Source organism: Mauremys reevesii, linkage group 24 (assembly GCF_016161935.1).
Source record: "Mauremys reevesii isolate NIE-2019 linkage group 24, ASM1616193v1, whole genome shotgun sequence".
Lineage (NCBI taxonomy): Eukaryota > Metazoa > Chordata > Testudines > Geoemydidae > Mauremys > Mauremys reevesii.
Window position 1 is genome coordinate 15,857,923 of NC_052646.1, and position 22,480 is coordinate 15,880,402.

General features: G+C 55.0%; 1 protein-coding gene across 2 annotated transcripts in view; it reads right to left on the bottom strand.

The window, feature by feature from the left end:
• Window positions 1-20,512, bottom strand: part of LOC120389976 (sialoadhesin-like) — a 52,452-nt gene extending 31,940 nt beyond the window's left edge. Inside the window, exons 1-9 of one of the 2 annotated variants that reach the window (XM_039512152.1) lie at window positions 20,337-20,508; window positions 19,239-19,307; window positions 18,288-18,641; window positions 16,814-17,077; window positions 11,544-11,825; window positions 4,943-5,206; window positions 2,512-2,608; window positions 2,073-2,112; window positions 900-930 (exon numbers count right to left, since the gene is read on the bottom strand). In XM_039512152.1, coding sequence (XP_039368086.1) covers window positions 900-930; window positions 2,073-2,112; window positions 2,512-2,608; window positions 4,943-5,206; window positions 11,544-11,825; window positions 16,814-17,077; window positions 18,288-18,641; window positions 19,239-19,278 — 1,372 coding nt within the window. In that variant the 5' untranslated portion in view covers window positions 19,279-19,307; window positions 20,337-20,508. Of the gene's footprint in view, window positions 1-899; window positions 931-2,072; window positions 2,113-2,511; window positions 2,609-4,942; window positions 5,207-11,543; window positions 11,826-16,813; window positions 17,078-18,287; window positions 18,642-19,238; window positions 19,308-20,336 lie in introns of both variants that reach the window. The other variant, XM_039512150.1, reaches the window with a different exon arrangement.
• Window positions 20,513-22,480: the final 1,968 nt, after the last annotated feature.

A 22,480-nucleotide genomic window follows, 5' to 3' on the forward strand; every position in this document is an offset into this window, starting at 1 on the left:
GGGGGGCTGGCAGCCAGGACTCCTGGGCTCTCTCCCAGCCCTGGGAGGGGAGTGAGGTCTAGTGATTAGAGTGGGGGGCTGGGAGCATTGTGCAGGAGGTCAGACTAGATGATCATAATGGTCCCTTCTGATCTTAAAGTCTATGAGCCAGGACTTCTGGGTTCTCCTCATTGTAGAGATGGGGAAACTGAGGCCCAGAGCCACATCATGAGCTGAGTAGGGAGCTTAGTGCTAGGAATCAAACCCCGATCTCCTGAGTCCCAGTTTGGCACCGGAAGCACCTGGCCAGCCTGCCCCTCGCTGCCATCTCGGTCACTCTGCTGCTTCCAGGCTTCCTGTGTTACTCTGACCAATCTGCCAAGGTGCCCGTGTCCTGGATCACTTGGACGGGGGCCTGTCTGTCCATCCCGTGCCACTACCAATCCTGCCTCCTGAACCCCAGAAGGCCAAATAACCTGACCATCAGCTCCCTGGCCTGGTACCTGAACCCTGGGTACGACCCTGAGAAGAAAGATTTCAGTGGCACCGTCCTGTATAAACACAACGCCGCCATCAGCCCGGCCTTCGCAGGGCGTGTGAGGTTCCTGGGGGACCTGGAGGGAGATGCCAGCCTGCAGCTGTCTGACCTGCGGGCCAGCGAGAACGGCTCGTACGGGCTGAAACCAATCGCCTCGAACCCCAGGCAGAAGCAGGAGGAGAGAAAGTGGATGACTAGGATCAGTGTGAATGTGATGGGTAAGAGGGAAAGTCCTGAGCTTCCTTGTAGGAACAGACTAAAGACTCATAGCCCCTCCCACCCCATCCCCCACTCTAACCACTAGACCCCACTCTCCTCCCAGTGCTGGGAATAGAACACAGGAGTCCTGGGCCCTGTGTACACAGAGGAATGAGTCGCTCACCTGTGCTACTTTTCCCATGTCCATCGGCTGGCTGTAGATGTGGGATTGCCCGGTGCCATGGAAAGAGAGAACGTTAGGGGGGTGGGGATGGCGCGAGGGCATTTGGTTGCTAGCGCTGGGTCGGCTGCAGCGCCGTGGCTGGGGATTGGACAGGCTGTGTCGGTCGACAGCGCAGAACCCCTGTGGGTCAGTGGCTGGGGGGACCCCTGGGCTAAAGCTCCCCAGACCAGACATAAGTCATGGATTTGGGGAATGGGGCCTTTCCCCTCTAGGGGGCACTGGCTCCAATCCAGCCCCAGAGCGGGGGACTGGCTGGCTCGGGGGCAGGGCAGGGAAGGGGACACAGGGCCTTTCTCTTGTAGAGCAGTGGTCCCCAAACTGTGGGGTGCAGCACCCTGGGAGGGCCTGGGGGAACTCTCGGGGTGGCATGGCAGGGCTAGAGCCAGCCCCCATGGGGGGTGGGGAGGGAGAGCCACTCTGCCCCAGCCACAGCTCTGGCCTCAGTCCCAGCCTTGGCCCCAACCCCAGCTCCCAACAGCAACTCTGGCCTCGCTCCCAGCCTGGGGCTGGGGGACATGGACAGATCCCGTTATAGGTAAGGGAGGGGGCCAGGAAAAGTTTGGGGTCCTCTGCTGTAGGGGTATTGGCTGCAATCCAGGCCCTGCCCTGAAGAGGGCTCCTGCCTCCAGCTGGGACACACACACACACACACACACACGGAGCAGGTCTCATGCCCTGCAGCACAGGGCACAAGGGACACACACACACACACACACACACACGGATCAAGCTCACTCTTGGCGACATTCTCCTAATGTGCAGGCTCCACCCCAAACCCACCCCCTGCAGAGTAAACCAGAGCCAGGCCCTGCTGTTACCTGCGGGGCTGGTGCTGCAAGGCAGTGAGAAGTGAGGCCGCGAGCCACTGCTCTGGGACTGCTCGGTGATGTGTAATAACAAAGGGAAATGCACAGAGCCCCCCCACCCCAGATAAACTACCCAGGGGATCGGAAAGACCTTCTGTCCTGCTCCAGGGGAGGGGAATTTTATAATCCTGTTCTATGGAGGGGGAAACTGAGGGACAGAGCTCATCTAAAGTCAGGCAGTGACTCAGCAGCAGAGCTGGGGATAGAACCCAGGAGTCCTGGCTCCCAGCCCCATAGACGCACTTACTGCATTGCTGCTCATTCCCTGGTGTTTGCGCCGCATCTTACTACAAAGAAAGGAGACCAACAGCTCAGAGGCAAAACATCATCTGCTTCGGTTCAGGGGGGAAGGAACAGGACAAAGGCTCCCACAAAACAGAACCTCCTGCCTGGGCTCGACCCCTGCTCTCCTGACGACCAGCCCAGCCGTTTCACCAGGAGGCCACCCAGCCCTTCCCAGGCCCCTTGCGGGTGTCAGGTATCTGTGTGGGACCCAACCACCACCATTCAATCACCTCCCCCAGCTGGGTTTCGATGCATCTGAATGGGCTCTGCAATTCTCAGTCCTGGATTGTGCGGGGTTCTCCGGCAAAGGCCAGAGGGAGCGGATGGGGATTGCCAGAGATCAGAGACGTGGATATTAACCCACAGTTAACTTGCTTGCACAGTTTGCAAAGCACAAATACCTCCAAGCTGTGACGATGACCAGCCCCAGCAGCAGCAATAGGACAAGTGAAACTGTAGGTCCTATGATGTAAGTGGGTGCCCACACAGAGTGGGTGACTGAAAAGGAGAAAGGAGGGTTATTGGATCAACCCTGCAGCAGATTTTTGAACCCCTTTTGCTGATGGAGGGCAGCTGGGTAACAACCACACAGTGAGGCTGCCTGGGGATGGCTTCCTCAGCACTGCCTCTGGGAAAAGGCAAAAGGGTAATAGCCATACAGGGAAGGCTCAGCCAGGGGATGGATCACCCGGTGCTGAGATGCAGCCACTTCTGGGGTGGGGTAGCTCCCCTAGTGGTAAGGTGCAGCCACCTCTAGGGTGGAGGAAGGACATAGGACCTAACACAACAGCTGTCGGAAAGGGAATTGAGAGCAAATTACTGGGGCAAAACTGTAGCATGGGATTGCAGCCTCCTCATGCTGCATCAACCTCAACCAGTTCCACTGATCTGCTGCAAGAGCAACATGAAGCTGGTAGGATTTGAACCTGTGTCTTTAGAGGCAGCAGACCTGATGCTCAGATGTGAAGCCCTCCCCTCCCAGCAGCCCCATAGGCTATGCTGCCTAGCTAGATTATATCTGCCATGATGCACCACTATCTCCTCTACTGGTGATGGGAAGGGTGCCTCATAGGAATCCATAACCAGGGTGCATCATGGGAGATGTAGTTCTGGAGTCTTGTATCCTCATTCTCCACTATATGCGAAGGTGTCTGTCTGGACTACATCTCCCATGATGCACCACCACCTACACTCTTGGTGAGGGGAGGGCATGCATCATAGGAAACAGATCAACAGAGCCAGACATGTACCCAGAAGCCTCCTACTGCAAGACAAACCCAAGAAAGAAACCAACAGGACTCCACTGGCCATCACATACAGTCCCCAGCTAAAGCCCCTCCAACGCATCATCAGGGATCTACAACCCATCCTGGACAATGATCCCACACTTTTACAGGCCTTGGGTGGCAGGCCAGTCCTTGCCCACAGACAACCTGCCAACCTGAAGCATATTCTCACCAGCAACTGCACACCGCACCATAGTAACTCTAGCTCAGGAACCAATCCATGCAACAAACCTCGATGCCAACTCTGCCCACATATCTACACCAGCAACACTATCACAGGACCTAACCAGATCAGCCACACCATCACCGGTTCATTCACCTGCATATCCACCAATGTAATATATGCCATCATATGCCAGCAATGCCCTTCTGCTATGTACATCGGCCAAACTGGACAGTCTCTAAGGAAAAGGATAAATGGACACAAATCAGATATTAGGAATGGCAATATACAAAACCTGTAGGAGAACACTTCAACCTCCCTGGCCACACAATAGCAGATCTTAAGGTGGCCATCCTGCAGCAAAAAAACTTTAGGACCAGACTTCTAAGAGAAACTGCTGAGCTTCAGTTCATCTGCAAATTTGACACCATCAGTTTAGGATTAAACAAAGACTGTGAATGGCTTGCCAACTACAGAACCAGTTTCTCCTCCCTTGGTTTTCACACCTCAACTGCTAGAACAGGGCCTCATCCTCCCTGATTGATCTAACCTCGTTATCTCTAGCTAGCTTCTTGCTTGCTTATATTTACCTGCCCCTGGAAATTTCCACTCTTGCATCCAACGAAGTGGGTATTCACCCACGAAAGCTCATGCTGCAAAACGTCTGTTAGTCTATAAGGTGCCACAGGATTCTTTGCTGCTATCATGGGAATGCTAAGCCAAGGTGCATCATGGGAGATATAGTCCAGCTAGAGATCCTGGCCCACAGAAGAGAATGGGAGCATGAGGCACCCAAACTACAACTCCCATCAGGCCATTTTCAATGGAAAGATTTCGTTTTTGGACACTTCTATGAAATGTGGAGCTTTCCCACTAGTGGAAAAAAAGCATTCCTGGACAGCTCTGAAACACTGAGAAGAGAAAAACAAACACATTTCCAGGCCAGCTCTGAAAACCAAGATCTCACAAAATCCCCTTATTCCAGGTGTGTCATAGGAGTTCTTTGGTGTGGGAGATCATGTGACTTGCAGTTCCTGTGCCTCAGGTTCTCAGTCTCCTCTGCACAGGACCTTCCAGATGGGGCTCACGTCACCCGTTCACCTTCCCTTGGTTCAGTGAAACAGACGGAGTCCTGGCGTCTCTCATCCTAGGTCACTTCAGGGCCAAATCCTGAGGGTAAATCACCTCTCTGCTCGATTCTGTTCATGCACCCCGGGATCGCGCTAGCCCTGCTGGCCACTGCGGTGCTGGGAGCTCCTTGTGAGCTCATGATCCACCGTGTTCGCCACAATGACCCTCCTGTGCTGGGCCTACGGCACAAAGGCACAACCCCAGCCCCTCCCCCACCCCGGAAGTCTCTTTTCACACGTCCCCGGCACTTACACCTCACAGTGATGTTGATGGGCGGGGACAGGGACTGGTTGATCCCATTGTTGGCCTGGCAGCGATACTCCCCAGCCTGCTCCACTGCGATGTTCTTCAACACCATTTCCTGCTGGGATCCCTCCAGCTGCCAGCCGCCCCGGTACCAGGTGTAGGAGTTGGGGGCGGGGAGGCTGCTGGTGTAATTGCACGTTAGTGTCACCGATTCCCCTTCCTGCAGGCTGGTGCCCGGCGCTGCCGTAACACGGACACCTGTGGGGGCGTCTGGGGGGCGAGACGGAGACATAGGGCGTGAATGGAGAGAGACAGAGTGGGGGGGAGGACCTGGCCCAGAGGGGGGAAGGATCCAGGGCAGGGGGTGAGGGGCAGGCCCTGGCCCATGTGGCTACTGGTGGCATGGAGATAGGGGGCACCAGGCATGGCCCAGTGTTAACAGAAGGGTGGAAAACAACAGTGCCAATAAAGCCTCCCTGTATTAGGCCTAAAAAAAACAAAGTTGCCTTACGCTTGCCCACAGTGCGCCCATGTTTAAACTCGGATCGACCTTACAAGTCAGTAACCGAGAATGGAATGTGTTATCAGTGCAGCACTGATCCCAGAAGGCAATTCCTGCTTGCACCTGGATAGCACAGAGGGAGTTAGACAAAATAACCGGTTGGGAAAAAGTTACTAATGAGATGATGTATTTTCTGCCAAGTATGATTTAACCTGTTTAGCGTAATTGCTACTTTATAATGTATCTGCTATATGGGAACTAGAAGGGAGGGAAGAAGGGGGGGGGGAAGGGGGAGCTGGGCAGTGGGGGTAATAGAGATGCTTAGCTGAAATCATGTATAAAGAGAGAGAGCTGCTTGTATGGAGGGTGCTTGATTTGAGACGTGTGTGTCTCCGAGCATCCTGTTTTGAGATCTCAAATAAACCTTTTTTTTGCTTCTCCACCCTGGTGTGTCTATTGGAGCGAGGCACTCCGGGCAACGAACCACTGTTGCTGTCGCCTCGGGCCTCTGTGCCGGCAACAGTTTTGGCATCCCTGGGTGGGCTCGAGGCTAAAATCTAGCCTTGCCCGGACCCCTCCTGGAGGTCGACGGATTGCGGCAACGACCGATGCCCAGCGCGCACCGGTGACTTCATCGGGGGCCTCGGCGGAGACGTGGTGTGGTCGACCCCGGAGGGCACTACGGTGCAACGCGCTCAGATAGTGGAGAAGCAGCTGCGGGCGATGGTGGGGAACCGGTCTCGTGGATAAGGTAGGAACAGTCCAGTGCTGTTAACCTTTTGTTTGCCTGTTAAGACCTGGGGACGCCCAGTGTCTTCCCATAGGTATGGGGCAGGGACAGAGTACAGGCAGGGCACGGTGTACACCCTTAGAATGCATTCTGATGAATTGGAAAGTGTTTGGAAAAGATCCATTGACTAAAAGTAAACTGAAAAGATTCTGTACAGTAGACTGGCCTCAGTACCAGCTAGAGGGCCAGGAGAGGTGGCCACCGGAGGGATCACTTAATTACAACACGATCCTTCAATTAGCTTTGTTTTGTCAGCGAATGAATAAGTGGAATGAACATATGTATGTACAGTTGTTTATGTTGTTGAGAGATGGGTCAGATCTGTTGCAAGAGTGTAATTTGACTCCGACAGGCTCGGTAGTCACTGCTGTTAGTTCCCCGAACCCCTCCCTGGTTGTAATGGCAGAGTCGGTGTCCCCTTCGGCTCCTACACCCCCACCATATAAAGACCAGGTGCCTCGGGTTCCAGAGATTGCTCCTTCAGTGGGACTTTATCCGTTGCTTACTGAGACCGTGGTGGCCCGCCCGGCAGCGGAGGGGCGCCGGGCCACTACTATGCTAGTTTACTCGCATGTGCCTTTTAACCCAGTGGACCTAGCAGCCTTTAAGGCACAGGGAGGGGAATTCTCCACGAATCCCAGCAAGTTCATTTCGGTTTTTGAGGGATGTTTTGCCAGCCATAAGCCTGACTGGGATGACTGTAATATCCTTATGAAGACCCTGTTATCTGAAGTGGAGAGGAATCAGGTTATAGCTAAGGCAAGGGAAGAAGCACAAATAAGGCATGATCGGGATCAGGTTCGTGTCCCCATTCCTGCTGATATGGTCCCCCTAGCAGATCCTGGGTGGAATCCTAATGATCCACTGGATCGGACCCGCCTCACCGTGTATAAGGAGCTGCTCTTGCTTGGACTCCGACGCTCAGCTGTTCGCCATAACAATTGGGCCAAACCTTACGAGCTCATACAGGAGCCTAAGGAAAGTCCGGTCGCTTTTCTGCAGCGCATCCGGGATGCCATTCGGCAACACACTAACGCAGACCCTGATAATGCAGCAACTGAGGCAATTATAAAAGGTATCTTTACCAGCTGTGCTGCCCCTGACATTAAAAAGAAATTGCAGAAAAAGGAGGATTTGATGGGCATGTCTGTGGCACAGATTTTGGAAACTGCAAACAGGGCTTACAGCCTTAGAGAGGGAGAGAAGGAAAAGAGGCAGGTGAAGATGATGGTTGCAGCAGTACAGGCCGGTGACAAGAGGAAGTTTCAGGAAGGTGGTGGAAGGGGCCGGGGAATGAGAGGTCATGGACGTGGGTGCCCTGGCTCCCAGGAAAGGTGTTTGGGTCGCAATCATTGTGCCATATGCTGGAAGGAGGGACACTGGAAAAATGAGTGCCCCGAGAGGGAAGATACCCCTATGATGGCAGCAGAGAATCAAGACTAGGGCTATCAGGGGAGACGGCCTATCCTGCCCCTGGAACCCCGAGTAAAAATGCGGGTGGGAAATTCGGAAATAGACTTTTTAATAGACTCTGGAGCAGCTCGAACCGCTGTAAATCAACCCCTCCAGCTGCCCGTGGCAGATTCCCTCACTGTGGTCGGCGCTACAGGAAAAGGAATCAAATGTCCAGTGTATGCCCCAGCAGAATGTGCTTTGGGAGGCAGGGGAAAAGACAGCTCTCAAACGAAAGGAAGGAAGCTATCTGTCAAATTCCTGTCCCAAGCAATCGTAAACGGCTCAGGGCTTTTCTGGGCATGGCAGGCTTTTGCAGAATATGGATCCCAGAGTTCGGACTGTGGGCTAAGCCCTTGTATGAATGTGTTAAGGGAATGGATCACGACCCCTTTCACTGGTCCTCAGAAGCCAACAAGGCATTTAAAGTGTTAAAGAGAAAGCTAATGGAAGCCCCTGCACTCGGTCTGCCAGACCTCTTTAAGCCGTTTCAACTGTATGTGCATGAAAGAAAAGGAGTAGCCCTCGGAGTGCTTACTCAATTATTAGGCACTTGGAAACGTCCTGTGGCATATTTCTCTAAACAACTGGATCAAGTTGCCAAGGGGTGGCCAGCATGCTTGCGAGTGGTCGCAGCAACTGCCCTGGTGCTTGGTGAAGCAGAGAAACTGACTTTGGGGGGAGTTGTGCAGGTGTATACCCCTCACAAGGTTCAAGCATGGGACACAGATTCTCCGGCTCCTGGAAGCGGTACAGCTCCCCTCAGAGGTAGCAGTGGTGCACTGCAAGGTTCATCAACGAGAAGACCAGGACGTAGCCAAGGGCAACGCCAGGGCCGACAGGGAAGCCAAGCGGGCTGCCACCCTGGAACCATTGGAAGCTGAGGAGGCCCATGTGCATGCCCTCATCCCATCAGTGGGTGAGCTCCCAGCCCCTCAGTACTCTTGTGAAGAAAGGAATCTGGCCGACTCCCTTGGGCTCCAGGAAAAGGAGGGATGGCTCCACTCCACAGAAGGAAAAATCCTCCTACCTAAAAGCCTGATACGGCCTGTACTACAGAAACTACATCAGACCACTCACGCTGGAAGGGAGGCTCTCACCCAGCTTATGAATAAGTATTTTCTAACCTCTGGACTGAGACCCCTGGTATCCCAGGTACAGGCTGAGTGTTTGGTCTGTCAAAAGAACAACCCTCGACCAGGAGTGTCAGTGCCACCAGCCACTCTGGAACCTACCCCAGGGCCAGGATTGGTGTGGCAAGTAGACTTCACTGAGTTCCCCCGGACCCAAGGATTCAGATACCTCCTCGTCATGGTGGATCGATTCAGCGGATGGCCTGAAGCCTTCCCATGCCGTAACAACACTGCCAGAATGGTAGCTCTCAAGTTTGTCAAGGAGATCATTCCTCGCTTTGGACTCCCCCAGTGGATGGAATCTGACAATGGAACACACTTCACATCGCAAGTCATTCAGGGGATTTCGGATGTTCTACAGATCACCTGGAAGCTCCACACTCCATGGCGACCACAGGCCAGTGGAGTAGTGGAACGTACTAATCAGACACTCAAGTGGCATCTCTCAAAGGTCTGCCAAGAGGCTTCTCTTCGGTGGCCTGATGCCTTACCCCTTGTCTTGCTCCGAGTTTGTGCTCTCCCAAAGGGCAGGTTAGGGCTTAGTCCCTTCGAGATTATGTTTGGGAGGGCATGGCCTATGAATGGTACACCGGTTCTGTTAGGGGAGTGGGAGGTAGGCTGCGGTTTCTTATCTCAGTACATGTGCTCTCTGTCTGCTGTTCTCTGTTCTCTCCACAGATATACCAAAGATTTGCAGCCTCTCCCGCTGGATGCCCCTGTCCACTCCCTGCAGCCTGGTGACTCCGTTCTCGTTCGTACCTGGAAGGACGAGCCTCTCCAAGAGAAGTGGAAGGGACCTCACACCGTCCTGCTGATCTCCCACACAGCAGCAAAGGTCGAGGGATACAAGAACTGGATCCACTACTCCCGTCTGAAAGCAGTGCCAGCTCCTGAACGGTGGACCGTCCAACCTGCGGAGAAGACTGCCAACGACGATCTGGGACTTAAGCTGTTATTCAGGCGACAGTAAGGCCTGCTGGGAATGCCCTGTGACCCCTTTGGACAGTTACAGCGCACTCCCCGTGAACACTCTGAATGTTGGCTGTGTTTATTTTCACAGGGCCAGCCTAACCTGTGGGCCTGGTCCCTTTTGTTTTTAATCTGCTTGTTATTAGTAGTAGTAATTTTGTGGGCATTTGGGGAATTGTAATTGTTAGGCCTTAGGATCACTTGCTCAGTATGGATCCAGGCCTGGGGTTTGCCACAATGTTACTCTTTGCTATGGGAACACTCCTCTCGTTAACTCCCGTTTCTCCCCAGGCACATGCGGGATGGAGGGGAATCCCTAACAAATTAGAGTCAAATACGTATGAGAACCTAAAGATTTGCTTTGCCCAAGAGTTTAATCTCTCTAACTGCTCCTCCGTAAACTTTGTACCCCCCGTGTCCCGAAGATCCCTATGTACCCCCTCAGTGACAGCCCCAGCTCCATAGAACTTAACTACATCTTGTCCACAGTATATGAGAACACTCAGCCAAAGGTTTGTTGAGTATTCTCAAAGGAGGGAATTGTTGCTGGCACCAGGCATGGCCCAGTGTTAACAGAAGGGTGGAAAACAACAGTGCCAATAAAGCCTCCCTGTATTAGGCCTAAATAAACCAAAGTTGCCTTACGCTTGCCCACAGTGCGCCCATGTTTAAACTCGGATCGACCTTACAAGTCAGTAACCGAGAATGGAATGTGTTATCAGTGCAGCACTGATCCCAGAAGGCAATTCCTGCTTGCACCTGGATAGCACAGAGGGAGTTAAACAAAATAACCGGTCGGGAAAAAGTTACTAATGAGATGATGTATTTTCTGCCAAGTATGATTTAACCTGTTTAGCGTAATTGCTACTTTATAATGTATCTGCTATATGGGAACTAGAAGGGAGGGAAGAAGGGGCGGGGGAAGGGGGAGCTGGGCAGTGGGGGTAATAGAGATGCTTAGCTGAAATCATGTATAAAGAGGGAGAGCTGCTTGTATGGAGGGTGCTTGATTTGAGACGTGTGTGTCTCCGAGCATCCTGTTTTGAGATCTCAAATAAACCTTTTTTTTGCTTCTCCACCCTGGTGTGTCTATTGGAGCGAGGCACTCCGGGCAACGAACCACTGTTGCTGTCGCCTCGGGCCTCTGTGCCGGCAACATGGGGATAGGAGGCAGAGGTCCCCCAGAAGGGCCTGGGGGCACAAGGCACTTGGGGGGGAGAGAGTCTGTCCCAGAGCAAGCTGGGGGCCTGGGGGAGATGAGGGGTGCTATGGGGTATGGCCCATTTTTGCTCGCGGGCGGTGGGGGGTGGGGCAGAGGTTGTCCCAGCGGGGTCTGGGGACACAAGGCAGAGGGAGGGGCAGGGCCTGGCACAGAGGCGGCTGGACACCCAGGAAGGTGGGAGGGGACAGGGCCCAGCTCAGTGTGGAAAGGGGCCCCAGGTCAGGTAGGGGGATGGGCAGTGACCTGGAGGGGGATGGGAGCCCAGGGCAGGTGTGGGGGGGCCACAAACTGAGTTTGTTGCTGCTGGGCCCAGCCATGGGAGCCCAGAGGAGCAGCACTGGGTTTGACCAAACCTGTTTATTAGGCGGCAGGGGTGGAATATAAGGCTGGGACTCATGGCGTGGGGCGAAGCAGGTGGATGAGGTGGGTGGGGTGAAGCAGGGGGATGAGGTGGGGGCACGCGGGGCTGCTCCAGGAGGCCGTGTGGGGAGGATCGGGGGCTGCGAGGGAGGAGGCTCTCGCCAGCTCTCGCTGCTTACGTTGAACTGCGACCAATTCCCTCGCAGAGAGGCTCAGACACCCCCAGCCGAGGCCGGAGACCCAGACCCCGCATGCGTAGCTCCCTCCGTCAGAGACGGCTGCCTTGTCAACACGAAAATCCTGCCCGGCTTCTGGCAGCCACACATCCCCGCGGGACCAGACGTACCTGGAGACGGGCTGCAGGGCAGCAGCCTGGCAGCGCAGGGTAAAACCGTCGCCTTCCCTCAGCGCTGCCTTCCCTGCCGGCCACGGAACCTCGACCCTGGGCACGTTGGGGACGACTGAGGGTGAAAGTCGGGTGAGAGTTCATCAGCGGGGCCCCGGGACTGAACGAAGGGGTAGGACCCTCCCCGTCCTGTCCCACGGGGCAAGAATAGTTGCTAGAGCCAGATGACAGATTTTGATGGAATAGAACCCAGGAATCCTGATTCCAGACCCCGCTGCTCTCACCCACTGACCCACTCTCCTCCCAGAGTTGCGAAAAAACCCAGGAGTCCTAGCACTGAGTCTCACCCACTTTAACCTCTACAACACCCGCACCCAAGAACTGGGGATAGAAGAGACATAGGCGGCAGGTTTGTATAATTTTTGGTGGGGCCCAAAATGGTGGTGCCCCCCCGCTCCCGCCCTGTAAGCCGATATAAAATGAAGCTACAACGCGTCAGCACCACAAGATTACAAGGGTCAATTAAAAGTGGAAAGTCAGAAGCAGCACTTGCCTACTTCAATATACAGTATTATATTTTGTTGTACCTGTTGTGATGAAGTGGGAATGTTCTTAATATTTTCTCTGAATACTGTGTGGGTGCCTCAGTTTCCCCTGCAAGATGCCAACTGAAGGTGTTGGGGACAAAGAGATCAGGTGGCCTCCTTGTCCGGAAGAGACACAGAGGCCAGAGGAGGGAGTGTCAGTTTGGAGCTGGCTGGGGAAATGGGGAGAGACTCAGAACTTGGTTCTGGGCTCCCCACCCCGCAAGATGGACCTGACCGAGGGGTTCTGTTTTCTGTACCAACAAGCTCTGTTTAAACTGTGTTCCCATCATCTAATAAACCTTCTGTTTTACAGTCTGGCTGAGAGTCACATCTGACTGCCGAGTTGGGGTGCAGGGACCTCTGGCTGCCCCAGGACCCCGCCTGGGCGGACTCACTGCGGAAAGTGCATGGTGTGGAAGGGCTGAATGCTCCGAGGTCAGACCCATGAAGGTGTAAGCTTCTTGCCCTGGAGACAGTCTGCTCAGAGAGGAGGCTCCCCCAGAGTCCTGACTGGCTTTGAAGGAGTGGTTCCAGAGCATCCCAGCATCTCCTTCCACCCCATGCACTTCTCAGAAGTCCACACAGGCACTAACACTCCCTCCTCTGGCCTTTGTCAAGAAGGCTAACATCATTTTGGGCTGTATAAGTAGGGGCATTGCCAGCAGATCGAGGGACATGATCATTCTCCTCTATTCAACATTGGTGAGGCCTCATCTAGAGTACTACGTGCAGTTTTGGGCCCCACATTGCAAGAAGGATGTGGAAAAATTGGAAAATCCAGTGGAGGGCAACAAAAATGATTAGGGGGCTGGAGCACATGACTTCTGAGGAGAGGCTGAGGGAACTGGGATGGTTTAGTCTGCAGAAGAGAAGAATGAGGGAGGATTTGATAGCTGCTTTCAACTACCTGATAGGGGGTTACAAAGAGGATGGATCTAGACTGTTCTCAGTGGTAGCAGAGGACAGAACAAGGAGTAATGATCTCAAGTTGCAGTGGGGGAGGTTTAGGTTGGATATTAAAAGAAACTTTTTCACTAGGAGGGTGGTGAAACACTGGAATGGGTTACCTAGGGAGGTGGTGGAATCTCCTTCCTTAGAGGTTTTTAAGCCCGGCTTGACAAAGCTCTGGCTGGGATGATTTATTTGGGAATTGGTCCTGCTTTGAGCATGAGGTTGGACCTTATGACCTCCTGAGGCCCCTTCCAACCCTGATATTCTATGATACTCTAAACTGACCACCAAATTTAAGTTGCGTGTTTTTCCGGTCAGGTGAGGACTCTGGGGCAGGGCTGGGGATAAGGAACTTGGGGTGCAGACAGGCTGCCCCAGGGCTAGGGCCAAAGAGGATTCCCCTCCACCCTCCCTGGCAGCAGCAAGCTCCAGGGGAGGGACCCCTCCTCTCCCCCGCAGTTCACTGCACATGCTCCTAGGGTCCCTCTCAGGTCCAGAAAGCCCACTCTGCTCCCCTATGGTGGGTACCGAGGGGGGAGGTTGCCATCACGTATGGCCTCCCCTGCTGCCACCCCTCACCATAGACTCACTGGGGATGGGGCTGCCCCTTGCCCAGCATGGTGCAGGAGTGGGGACTGCAGGGTGGTAGCTGGGAAGGAGCACAGTATCACAAAATTCACCTAAGCCCCAGCTGCACAGGTCTAGGAAGCTCCCCTCCCCAGTGGTGTAGCCAGGTTCTAACATCAGGGGGAGCAAACATATCCAATTACTAAAAAAGATGCCAGCCAACATATCCAATTACTAATCAGGTAGTTCTATAACAGGCTGCCCTGGACCCCATCACCCCCTGAAGCACAAGGTAGGGGTAGAAGCAGCAAAGAATCCTGTGGCACCTTATAGACTAACAGATGTTTTGCAGCATGAGCTTTCGTGGGTGAATACCCACTTCTTCGGATGCAAGCAGTGGAAATTTCCAGGGGCAGGTGTGTATATATAAGCCAGCAAGAAGCAGGCTAGAGATAACGAGGTTAGATCAATCAGGGAGGATGGGGCCCTGTTCCAGCAGCTGAGGTGTGAAAACCAAGGGAGGAGAAACTGGTTCTGTAATTGGCAAGCCATTCACAGTCTTTGTTTAGTCCTAAACTGATGGTGTTAAATTTGCAAATGAATTGGAGCTCAGCAGTTTCTCTCTGGAGTCTGGTCCTAAAGTTTTTTTGCTGGAGGATGGCCACCTTAAAATCTGCTATTGTGTGGCCAGGGAGGTTGAAGTGTTCTCCTACAGGTTTTTGTATATTGCCATTCCTAATGTCTGATTTGTGTCCATTTATCCTTTTCCTTAGAGACTGTCCAGTTTGGCCGATGTACATAGCAGAGGGGCATTGCTGGCATATGATGGCATATATTACATTGGTGGACGTGCAGGTGAATGAACCGGTGATGGTGTGGCTGATCTGGTTAGGTCCTGTGATGGTGTTGCTGGTGTAGATATGTGGGCAGAGTTGGCATCGAGGTTTGTTGCATGGGTTGGTTCCTGAGCTAGAGTTACTATGGTGCGGTGTGCAGTTGCTGGTGAGAATATGCTTCAGGTTGGCAGGTTGTCTGTGGGCGAGGACTGGCCTGCCACCCAAGGCCTGTGAAAGTGTGGGATCATTGTCCAGGATGGGTTGTAGATCCCTGATGATGCGGTGGAGGGGTTTGAGCTGGGGACTGTATGTGATGGCCAGTGGAGTCCTGTTGGTTTCTTTCTTGGGCTTGTCTTGCAGTAGGAGGCTTCTGGGTACACATCTGGCTCTGTTGATCTGTTTCCTTATTTCCTCATGTGGGTACTGTAGTCTTGAGAATGCTTGGTGGAGATTTTCTAAGTGTTGGTCTCTGTCTGCGGGGTTAGAGCAGATACGGTTGTACCTCAGTGCTTGGCTGTAGACAATGGATCTTGTGGTGTGCCCGGGATGGAAGCTGGAGGCATGAAGGTAGGCATAGCGGTCTGTAGGTTTTCGGTATAGGGTGGTGTTAATGTGACCACCACTTATTTGCACCGTGGTGTCTAGGAAGTGGACCTCCCGTGTAGATAGGTCCAGGCTGAGGTTGATGGAGGGGTGGAAGCTGTTGAAATCATGGTGGAATTTTTCTAGAGTCTCCTCTAGGTAGGGGTAGGCACCACCATGTTGTGCAACAAACACTTGACAAAATTACTGGACTTAGTGACGGACAATGCAGGCAGGTGGGTATTATGTCATTCAATCATTCAACCCATAAAATTGCACACATTTTGCCTCAGTGAAATTAAATATCCAGAGAATTACTGGGCCTGTGATGATGATGATGATGACCAGGGCTTGCTCACCTGTGGCTCCCCCTCCCTGTGCTGTGGAGGCACAGCCAGGCAGGTCTGCATCTGCAGGCAGGCACCCTGCCTCAGGTGCAGCTCCCATGGGCCCTGCTAGCTACTAGACTGGGAGCCTCTCGGCCAATGGAATGGGCTGGGCTGGGGGGCGGAAGGCAAAGAGGGAGATTGTAGGGAGCTTTGGAGGAGGGGAGGCAGTGGGGGAGGGGAGTGGGCTGGCACAAAGGGGAGGGCTCTTTGGAGAGGAGTGACAGGGGCACAGGGGTCATTGGGAGTCTCTCGAGGGGGCAGAGGATTGTGTGGGTCTCTGTGGGGCAGGGGGCTGTGATGGGCGGAGCCAGCTGCAACCTGGGTCTGCTCTGCAGGGGGTGTTGCTATAGTCCCCTCAGGAAGCCCCCCCCATCCTGTGTATTTTATACCAGCCCCGGGGTGCCCATTGCTGCTCCTTTCCCCACCCACGGCTCCGTCTGTCTGTCCCACAACCCCCTGGCTGTGTCCTTGTGTCTGGCTGTCCCACAACCCCCAGCTGTGTCTGGCTGTCTGGCTGCCCCCCACTGTGTGTGTCTGTCCCACAACCCCCAACCCCCTGGCTGTGTCTGTTTGTCCCCACCAAACCCCCCCCCCCCGGCTGTGTGTGTGTGTGTGTGTGTGTGTGTGTGTCTGGCTGCCCCCACAACCCCCTGGCTGTGTGTGTTTGTCCCCACCAACCCCCCCTCCCCGGCTGTGTGTGTCTGGCTGCCCACAGCTCACAGGCTGTGTCTGGCTGCTGCTCACAATGGCTGCCCAGGGCTCAGCCGCTGCCTGTGGCTCGCTCCCCCTCCCTGCTGTGGAGGCGCGGCCAGGCAGCTCCGGCACCGCCCCCGGCAGCTCCCATTGGCTGGGGTTCCCGGCCAATGGGCTGGGAGTCCAGTCGCTCCTGAGGCCCCTCCCGGGAGCTGCCGCTGCGGTGAGTGAGAGCTCTGGCCAGGTGTTGGAACGCGGGGACCCCCAGCACAGGGCCTGGGGCCCAAACATTGGTGGGGCTGAGCCCAGCTCCTGGATTATTGGTGGGGCCTGGGCCCCACGGGCCCATATAACTCGCCGCCCCTGAGAAGAGAATCCCGATTCCCTGCTCCCCCGCTCTAACCACTAGTCCCCGCTCCCCTGCTAGGGATAGAACCCAGGCATCCTGGCTCCCAGCCCCCCTGCTCTACCCATGCCATGTCTAGCAGCAGAGCTCACCTGTCCCCAGGCGCTGGGATTGGGCAGAGTCACACTCATCCCTGTATCCATCCACCTGGCATCTGAGCGCCGCACCGAGGTCCAGCTGGGACGGGGATATTCGCAGCTCGTTTGTCACAGCCCTGTCCAGGGTTTGCTCTGGGCTCGGCCACGCGCCATCTCGGTCGTACCAGGAGGCGCGATGGGGGCAGGCGGCCCCGACAGAGCAAGTGAGGGAGGGTCCCGGTTCCAGTCGGTGCCCCAGGGAGGGCCGGCACGGATGGGCTGTGAGGAGAGGAGGGGTCAGGAGCCATTGAACCCTGCTGGGCCCTGGGGCTGGCACCTCCCAGGGGCCGCGGCCTGGCTGCAGAGCGGGGAGCAGCCCCCAGGGGGCGGGTGTGTCCCAGCCTGGGAGCTCGGCTGCCCAGGGCAATGAGGGCTCGTGGCAATGGGGGAGAGCAGCAAAAGTTGGCCTGAGACGCGGGGAGCACTGGGTCTGCCCAGAGGGGGGCAGCCGCCAGTGGGGGGCACCACACATCGGGCCTCAGACCAGAGCCCTAAGCGGGACTGTTTTGAATTCTGTCCCGTTCCTGTTATTCAAGTGCCCGGCTTTGGTTTTTGCATTTTCATCCCCTCCCAGCCACAAAAACCTTCGATCCTGCAAATCCCGCAAGAGAGACAGACTCCCCCACGCTGCTAAAAACCAACCAACCGACCGACCGAAACCGGTGGGTGAAGATATGATCGATACCAACGGAATTCAGACCCAATTTTTACCACTAAAAGAAGAAAACAAATCTTGCTTGAGCCAGGTACAAACACACTGTAACTCCTGTTATCACAGAACGCGTCTCTGACCTGCCTTGGGCCGGTGCATTTCCCCAGATTTGGAGCGAGGGAGAGAAACATGGAGAGGAAAGAGAAGCTCACGCAAAATATTTTGCAGTTTCCCCAGTAGGCGACTGTTGATACATTTATGAGATTTAGTGTTTTCCAGCCAATTCCCACAGCCTGGGTTTTTTGCCAAACTGAACCCGCCCCCAACACAGCACATTTTACCTGCTCCCGCTGTTCAGGGGGGTCCTGAAGGGTCCCAGTCCCACTATCGGGCTCCCCCCGAGAGCCCCGAGAGCCTGCTGCATTACGCTGGCTGCAGGGTCAGTCTCAGCGGCTCTTCAGCACAGGCCAAGGGTTAGACAGAGTGACGGTGACACGGGTCTGACAACACAGCCCAGGAGTCTGACCCACAAGTCCCCCCTGCTCTAACCACTATTCCCCCCTTCCTCTAGAGCTGGGGAGAGAACCCAGGAGTCCTGAATCCCAGCTCTAACCACTTGGATTTCAGAGCAAGGCAGAAAGGGGGTGTGTGTCCCTGCTGCCCCCTGCTGGAGGGGACGAGTCCTGCTCTGTGTCTGCGCACTCGTGTGTAGTGTCCTATCTGAGGTTATCCAAGGTCCCTGTGTTGAACTGGGGCTGCTGGACGGAACCTGATTACCAAAGACACGGAGTCGCTGTCCTGGGTAAGTCGTCCAGCTGTCATTCTTGACACCGCCGACTGTCTCAAACCGGAAGCGGTAGGTGCCCCAATCGCTGGGGCGCAGCCCCTCCAGATGCAGGGAGCAGTTGTGCTGCAGGTCCCCCAGGTAGCGGACGCGCCCCTTGAAGGCAGCGTGGACACGAGCCTCGTCCGAGTGATACACGGTTTGACCCCCTTCCCGTGTCCAGTTCACGGCACTGACTGTCTGTCCTGCGGGGTAGGTGAAGGAGCAGGGGATGGTCACGCAGGAGCCGGCCCATCCTTCAACGGGCCCTGGTGCGAGTGTCACTTTCCACTCCTGGCCGTAGGCACCTGCCGGGGACAGGAATCGGGGGTCAGACCGGCGCCCGGCCCCAGCGAGTTGGGGAACCGGCCCCGCAGGCTGGGCTGCCGCACAGATCCCACCGGGAGAGGCCAGCATCAGCTCAGCCCCTCAACCAGGGGCTTTAATCCACTCAGCTCAGCTCTCCTGGCCACCCCCTTCAGTCCAGCCCCCTCAGTGCACCCCTCAACTCAGCCCCCCATATCCCCCCTCAGTGAACACTTCATCCCCTCTCTGTTCAGCCCCCCCTCCATAGCTGGGACTCTGACCCTTGGGCCAGAGGCCCTGACTGCAGGAGGAGCCCCACTGGCAAGGGGTCAGGCTGGGTGACCAACTTTGATTGGACAAAGTCCTAAAGGTTTGATCACATGACAGTCTTTAATTACAGATTAATCTTTAATTCCTGGTCAAGGCCAGACGCCCCCTAGGCTTGAACTGGAGCCGCTGGCGCGAGTGGCTGGGACGTCCCTGTGCTGGAACCCGGTTCCGAGCCCCCTCCTGGCAGTGTAGACGCACTCCCAGGGCTGGGAAACGGTCCCCACCGGCCCCCTGGGCGGCAGCACGGCGCGTCTGTGTGAATTACTCACCGCTCAGAAGGCAAAAGGCAGCGACCAGCACCCAGGCCATCTCCGTCCAGCACAGAGCGCTCAGCCGGCCTGGGGGGGACAGGGGCCGGTAATGAGTCACCTGCAGCATTTCTGGGGGACAGCTCGTCTGCGCCGGGCGATGGCGTCCGGCCGCGGGATCGGCTGCATGACCAGGGATTTTACACCTAGAGCCCTTTGTAAAAGCATTTCCTAACCAGAAGGGAGTAAAGCCCAGAGATTGGCCCGACGGAGCAAGGATTGGTTGCATTTTTATCCCCATGTGCTTTGTGGGCCATGTGTGCAGAGCTCATGGCCTCAGGGGTGAAATGCAGCCACCTCTAGAGAGGGGCGCGTGGCTGTTTGGCAGCTCACAGCAATGCAGAGGGCAGGTTCAGGGCAGGACTGAAGGACTGTTCCTATGTGGAGCTGACGTGCAGGGAGAGTCAGGGAGGTGAAATGGAACAAATCAATTTGGGCTGCGGCAGGGATCCCAGGGGGGCATTCTGACCCCTTGGGATAGAGCCAGGTGGGGAAGGGTATCACAGGCCCAAGGGGCAGGGGCAGGGTTCAGTGTCTCAGATGGGAACAGCAAAGCCCCAGAAGCAGAGATCAGCCCTGACTGCGAGGGGAGAGCCCCCTACAGAGCCCCCCGGCCCATCCTGCAGCTCCGCACCCCCAGCGCTTCCTCTGCTGCTTCCTCTCCGATAGCTGGATTGTTTATTGGGTCCCATCTGTGTGTGTATCTGTGACCACAGCCTGGGCAGAGCCAGTGTCTGATGTTACCCAACCGCTCTGAGAACGTTCTACTCCTAGATCTGTCATGGACCCACCATACAATAGCGGGTCAGTCACCGCTCCTCCCAGTGCCTCAGTTTTCTCTCCCACCTATTGTCTATTTTAATTGTAATTTCTATGGGGCAGGGACTGTCTCTGTCTGTGTCTGGGCAGTGCCTGGAACGAAAGGACCCAGATCTCAGCTGGGGCCCCTCCCATAAGAAACTCTCACCGTTTAATCTCCTCTCAGTGATTTAGAGATGCGAAGAATCATTCTCCCCAAATCTGACTTTTTGCCCCAAAACAAGGAGAAGTGGGTCTTACCTGGGCCCTGGGCCTGGGTTAGCAGCTGGGACTCCGGTCTGATCCCACCGCTGACACTAACGGGAGAGCAGGGAGGTTGGGGGCAGGTATCGAGGAATCATATTTATCTACATGTGTGGCAATAGCCCCAGGCACTGTGAGTGGCTGGTGGCTCAGGGGAGGGAAGGGAACCGAGATCGTATGTTGCCTTTAAAGGCTACGAACACACTTCCTGGTTTGATAGCAATAGGATCTAGTGGTTACAATGACTGAGAATCAAGACTTCTGGTTTTTATCCCCAGCTGGGGGAGGGGTATGGGGTCTAGTGGTTAGAGCAGGGGGCTGCGTGTCAGGACTTGGGGGTTCTGGCTCCACGCACCATTTTTCCCCTGGGAGCCTTTCACTTTGTTGTCTGGCTGCAGCAGAGAAACTTCCCCTCTCTCTGGAAATTGCGAAAGCTCAGCCCCAGCGCTGGTTACATGGGGGGTGTGTGTGGTGGTGCCTGTTCCTTTTAACCCCCCGTCCAGCCTCAGAGACTCCCCAGCCACAGGCCAAGAAGCAATGGGCTTAAACTGCTGCAAAGGAGGTTTAGGTTGGACATTAGGAAAAAGTTCCTAACTGTCAGGGTGGTTAAACACTGGAATAAATTGCCTAGGGAGGTGGTGGAATCTCCATGTCTGGAGATATTTAAGAGCAGGTTAGAGAAATGTCTATCCGGGATGGTCTAGACAGTATTTGGTCCTGCCATGAGGGCAGGGGACTGGACTCGATGACCTCTCGAGGTCCCTTCCAGCCCTAGAGTCTATGAATCTATGAAATGGGGCTGCTGGGTCATATTTAGAAGGACCACGACCCCTGTGCTCTGAGAGACCCTGGTGAAGGGATGAGGCTTGGCCCTGTTCTAGTGCTGGCCAGCTGGGATCTCAAAACCTCTGAGGAGCCGCTGAGCCTTTGGAGTGAGAGGAGGGTCCCCATCCCCCAGGGGCAAAAGCAAGAATAGAACTGAGGAGTCCTGACTCTCAGCCCCACTGCTCCAACCCACTAGACCCCACCCCCCTCTGCTAGTTGGGGATAGAACCCAGGAGTTCCGACTCCCAGCCACTGTGACAGGTTCCCTGGGGTACAACCTGGATCTGGGGCACTGCTGAGCCCTGTGGCTAACCAACCTGTGTCACGGAGTGTGGGGGAGTCAGGGCTCTGCACCCCCACTTCCTGCGATTCACCGTGACTCTCAGCCAGCCGGTAAAACTGAAGGTTTATTGGACAATAGGAACACAGGCTACAACAGAGCTTGTAGGTACAACCAGGACCCCTCAGTCAAGTCCTTCTGGGGGGCAGGGAGCTTAGACCCCAGCCGTGGGGTTCCCTGCGTTCTGCCACCCAGCACAAAACTGAAACTAAAATCTCTTCCAGCAGCTCCCCAACCCTCCCACCAGCTCCTCCTCTCCTTTGTCCAGTCTCCAGGCCAGAAGGTGTCACTTCTCCCAACCGCCCTCCTGGCTCAGGTTACAGCTCAGGGATCTTCCTTCAAGGGAAGTTCCCCATCCCCATTGTAACCCCCTGCCACATTCCCAGGTCAAATCCACCCGCTCCCTGCTCCGTCACACCTGGGCTCCCTCTCACACTGTGACGCTGAGTAAGGACTGAGCCTGGGGAGGCTCCAGGAAGATGGTGTCTCCAGGGAGGAAGCCCTGGGGATACGGCCTCATACCAGGGCTGGACACCTTGTCCAAGAGGACGTGAGATTGTATAAAAGACCCTTGGGTCCTGATTCCGTCATCTCAGATCTGCTTAGAGTTCATCAGGGGAAGTTTGAGTCGCAAGATTGAGGTCCCAGTTCTGCTGGTACACGCTGAATAGGGTGAGCAGATGTCCTGATTTTATAGGGACAGTCCTGATTTTGGAGGCTTTTTCTTATATAGGCTCCTATTACCCCCCACCTCCTCTCCTGATTTTTCACACTTGCTGTCTGGTCATCCTAGCCCTGAATGTGATATTTGGGTTTTAGATCGGAACCACGTGCTTGTTAAAATTTAATTTTGATATTGGAGAGTTTAAGGGTTAAAAATCAGTTACAGTGAGTGACCCCTGATCAAGATCCTGACAGAAAAGCCTGGAAGAATTGTGCTTACAGAGAGGGAAGTGAAAAATCTATTAATTGCCAG